Source organism: Gracilinanus agilis, chromosome 2 (assembly GCF_016433145.1).
Source record: "Gracilinanus agilis isolate LMUSP501 chromosome 2, AgileGrace, whole genome shotgun sequence".
Classification (NCBI taxonomy): domain Eukaryota; kingdom Metazoa; phylum Chordata; class Mammalia; order Didelphimorphia; family Didelphidae; genus Gracilinanus; species Gracilinanus agilis.
Genome location: NC_058131.1, coordinates 313,242,026 through 313,247,148, shown reverse-complemented (window position 1 = coordinate 313,247,148; position 5,123 = coordinate 313,242,026). Strand labels below are relative to the sequence as shown.

General features: G+C 36.2%; 1 protein-coding gene across 1 annotated transcript; it reads left to right on the top strand.

The window, feature by feature from the left end:
* Positions 1–315: 315 nt before the first annotated feature.
* LOC123233681 (olfactory receptor 2D2-like) lies at positions 316–1,272 on the top strand. Its single transcript, XM_044659740.1, has one exon. The coding sequence runs from the start codon at positions 325–327 to the stop codon at positions 1,270–1,272; it is 948 nt and encodes a 315-aa protein (XP_044515675.1). The 5' UTR covers positions 316–324.
* Positions 1,273–5,123: the final 3,851 nt, after the last annotated feature.

Sequence of the window (5,123 nt, the reverse complement as noted above, 5' to 3'; positions counted from 1 at the left end):
TCTGAGCTTAACTATATATTTGAATAGAACAGTAACAAACTAGAGCACATGTAGAAGAAAAACTTGGAGGAATTCAGGTACTTATAATGGACCACTTCCTAAATGAGCTACCCAACAATGGAATGTCTTCATCATGAGACAGTGCACAACTTATGAATGGAACTGTTCAGTGAATAGCTACCAAGGAAAAGCAGATGAAGATCTGAAGGTTGGACTAGATAACATCTATGATCCCTTCTAACACTAAGATTCTATGATTTTGTAGGCTTCATCCCCACATTGAATGTTTATTGGCTCTTTTCTAAAGAAGAACAAAGACAGAACATGAACCAGACCAACCAAATATGGGTGACAGAATTTCTTCTCTTGGGACTTTCTGATGACCCTCAGACTCAGCTATTGCTCTTTGTATTATTCATGGGAGTCTACTTGGTTACTGTGCTTGGAAATTTGCTCCTCATCTCCCTGGTTCTGATTGATTCACAGCTCCATACACCCATGTACTTTTTTCTGTGCAACTTGTCTCTTGCCGACCTATTTTTTTCCACCAATATTGTCCCACAGGCCCTAGTCCATTTGCTGTCCAAGAGGAAGGTCATTTCCTTTATAGGATGTGCAGCTCAGCTTCTTCTTTTTCTCATATTTGGATGTACACAGTGTGCACTATTATCTGTGATGTCCTATGACCGGTACTTGGCAATCTGTGACCCTATGCACTACCCTCTCATCATGACATGGAAAGTGTGTAGCCAATTTGCCTTGGGGTGCTGGGCAAGTGGTATACTGGTGTCTTTAGTGGACACTACATTCACATTACAACTCCCCTATCAAGGAGACAATAAGATTTCTCATTTCTTTTGTGAAGCCCCAGCCCTTCTGGTTGTGGCATCTGCAGACATTCACAAAGCAGAGACAGCCATTTTCCTCATGGGAGTAGTGATTCTTCTCGCACCTGTTTCCCTGATTCTAGTCTCTTATGGATCTATAATAGTGACTGTGGTGAAGATGAAGACAACCTCAGGGAGACTCAAGGCATTCTCTACCTGTGGCACCCATCTTCTTGTGGTCATCCTCTTTTATGGGTCAGCAATTATCACTTACATGACACCCAAATCCTCAAAGAAGCAGGGGAAATTGGTGTCTGTGTTCTATGCTGTGATAAATCCTATGCTTAACCCTCTCATCTACAGCCTGAGGAATAAGGATGTGAAGAGGGCATTCAGGAATGTAGTCAATAGAGGTAAACTCTTCAGATTGATCCTCTCACTATAATTGTACTTAGCTGTATCTCCTCCAAAACTTCTTGTATTCTCCCCAGAAGTAAATGACCTTTCCCTTATAACAGATAATAGGGAATGCAGGCTTATATTTCTTCTTAGTTATGTATAGAATATCTATATATTATATATTGGTAATATATCCCAGGTCTGGGAAGAAGTATGTTGTGATGTAGCTATCACTTTGGATCTTTGGGTGGTAATGGAAGGCACTCAGAGAAGAGAGTCACATCAATGTGGAATTATTATATTCATTTAAAAATCTCAACTATTCTCGACTTTTAACCATTTATCAATTGGATTTTGGCTTTTATTCTTATAAATGACTATTCATATTTGTTACAAGTGTTCTGTTTTTCTTTTTACCATGCTGGAGAAGGTGGAGAAAGAGGGTAAATGTTCATTGAAAAAAATTAATATCTTCTCAGGACTTTGTGTTTTAGAGGCAGTGTGGCATAAGAGTTTTTGAGGATTAACTATGATATATCAGCACTGCTCCTTGTAGTAGTCAGTGACTGTATTAAATAAGAATGCCATGGAAGAATTTAGGATTCTAGAAAGCTAGTGGAGAGATGAATAGAAAGCTAATCCCATCTTTCTCCTCACCTCTGAATGTGTGATTTTACTGGTATAGGGAAGTCCCATTACATATTCTCTTTTTATCAATGAAGTTCAAGAACTAGTGTAAAGTAAATAATCTCAGAGAACTGATGATCTGTGGCACTGGGAGAGGTGGTAGTGGGGGAAGTAAGTTTCCCGGGATTAAAAGATCTGGAAAGTGAACAAAGATGTTTCAGACCATGAGACTATGTAGTTATCCAATATGTCATACTAATTCATTTTCCTTATCTTAGACTATCATTAATAGAATATAGTGCTTAAAATGAGTAGGCCACAACAAGTGTATGTTGGTTATAAAAAAGAGATCTCCAGAAAATAGTATCCACAACAGAGCTTTAAGTTTAAGTTTAATCTATATTATTAACACTTTCTCCATTCTTTTCTTAAGTCTTGACTGTCAACAAAACAAAAATTAAGTCCTACTTTATAGTTTTTTCACTTTTTTAGGTGTAAATTTTTTAGGTATAAAATTTTAACAATTGGATCTTGTGATCCAGTTAAAGCTGGTTTTAGCATGACCCCAAATTATAGTGGTCTGTCATGATAATGCCATCCCTGGAATACCTCATTCTGTATTAAATGTGACATTTTAAGAAGAATATTGCTAAACTGCAATATTCAAAGTTATAGCGATTAAAGAACAAGAGAACTTGAAAACATGCTTTATAGACTTTCCTCCTTTCCCCTTTAGTGCTGACTATCCAAAAGAAATTCACAGAATGAAAAAGAGGATTGCACTGATAAAAGAAGGAAGGAAAAAGTAGAATGGGGTTAAGTATCTCATAAAGAGGGGCAAAAATGGTATTAAGTGGAACGGAAGATACAAGTGTTGATGGGCAATGTTTGAACCTTACTTCATTGGAATGGGTTCAAAGCAGGAATAACATTCCTACTCTGTTGGGCATAGAAGTCTCTCATAGCCTATAGGGAAAGTAGAAGAGGAATAAGAAAAGAGGAGACTGAAAGAAGAGAGTGAATTGAGGAAGGTTATTGGTAAGAAGGCAAACACTTGTGAGGAGGGGGAGAGTGAAAGGAGAAAGAGAAGGATAAATAGAGGAAAATAGGATGGAGGGGTATATATAGTTAGTAATCATTGGTGTAAATGTGAATGGAATTAATTCAACAATAAAGCAGTGACTGATTGCAGAGTGGTTTAAAAACCAGGATCATACATTATATTGTTTGTAAGAAACACATTTGAAGTTGGGAGGCACACATAGATAATCTATTATACATCAGTTGAAGCAAAACAAAAAGCATGAGTATCAATCAAAATCTCTGAAAAGCAAAAGCAAAAAATATATAATTAAAAGAGATAAGGAAGAAAATTATATCTTGAAAAAAGTGCCATAGACAATGAAATAATATCAATATAAAACATATATACAACAAATGATATAGCATCCAAAATCTTAAAGGAAAAGTTAAATGAACTACAGGATGAAATAAATAGTAAAACTATGCTAGTGGGGGCATGTTGGGAGCTAAGATAGCAGAGTAAAGAATGCCCCACTCTCCAAATCCCTCCACATGCACAAAAGGAAAATAAATCACCTCAAAACAAAGGAAAACTGGAAGAACATATCTCACTGAGGTAAAAAGGGAAAGTTGCCAAGGCAGCAGAGCCTGAACCAGTCTACACAGGTATAGAAGGCAGAAAAAGCAGGAAACCTACAAATTCTCACATGGCAACAGAGTTGTGAGGCTACAAGGCACTAGAGGGGGACCAGGAACTTCAGGAACCTTCTTACTTCCCTGTGTTAACAGAGTCCTGAGGTTACAAGGGACTAGAGAAGGGCCCTAGAAGTGAAAGAAACTATATAATTCCTCTTAATTACAGAGAGCTGAAGCAGCAAAACCCACAGCAGGGAATTTGCCTAGCCTGACCCTATGCAAGGGCTGTGAAGCAGCAGATAAGCCCATAAAACAACAGGGGAATTGATAACATGGATGCTGAATATATCTGGACACAGTAGCTATAAATCTCTCCAGAGAAAGTGATCAGGTCCACCTCCTCAACAAACACACCATGAGAAACAAAGGTAGTCAGGCCTACTCCAAGTACCAGAGAAGAGCATCCTGCAAGCTTGGAGTAGTATGTTCTTTACCCAAGAACAAAGAAGAACTTCAACAGATAGATAAGGTAACAGAGAGGAAAACTAAACAATGCCAAAAAGGAAATATGTGAAGTCTCAAAGTGTGAAAAGAAATCAGGGCCTAAAATATTCCCTGGAAGAACTTGAAAAGAAGTCTAAAAATCAAATAATAAGAGTATTCATTGACAAAAAACTCAAAAAGCAGAAGGAAAAATTCACTAAAGAAATCAATTCCCTAAAACACTAGAATAGGCCAAAAGAAAAGGGAGTCATAAAAATACATCGAAGAAAAGAACTCCTAAAAGAATAGACTGAATCAAATGGAAATGGAGCCAAAAACAAAGAAACAAAAAAACTCACTGAAGAAACAGCTCTGAAAAGGCTAGGATTGGCCAAATGGAAAAAGAAACACAAAAATTCAAGAAGGAAAATAACTTCCAAAAAATTAGAATTAGACAAAGTGAACCCAGTAAAACCATAAGACATCAGAAACAGTGAGACAAAATCAAACAAATGAAAAAATAGAAGAAAATCTAAAATACCTATTTAGAAAAATAACCTATAAAGTACATTCAGAGAGATAATCTAAGAGTCACAAGAATACCTGAAAGCCACAATCAATAAAAGAACCAGGTCACCATATTAAAGGAAAACTTCAGGAAAAACTACCCTGATATCCTTGACAAGTGGGGAAAATAGAAATTGAGAGAATCTACCAATCATCTCCTGAAAGACTCTTCAAAATCAAATACCCCAAGATTATTATGACCACACATATATATGTACATATATATATACACATATATGTATTATTATGTCAAGATATATATATATATATATGCATATATATGTGTGTGTATGTATATATAAATATATACAAAACTAGAGGGGGGAAAGAAGGTAATAATAAGAAAAATAGGAAAACAAAAAAGGAATAAATTTATATTCCATAAAGAAGCATGTGGGACTAACAGGGAAAAATAACAATACACTTTAAGGGTAAAGAGGTTAGAGAGAGGAAATACTTAATACTTAAGTGCATTGAAATTGACTTAAAGAGGGAAGAACAATCAGATCCATTGGGGAAGAGAATTGATTCACGCCCTATAGAGAAGTAGAAGGGTAACAA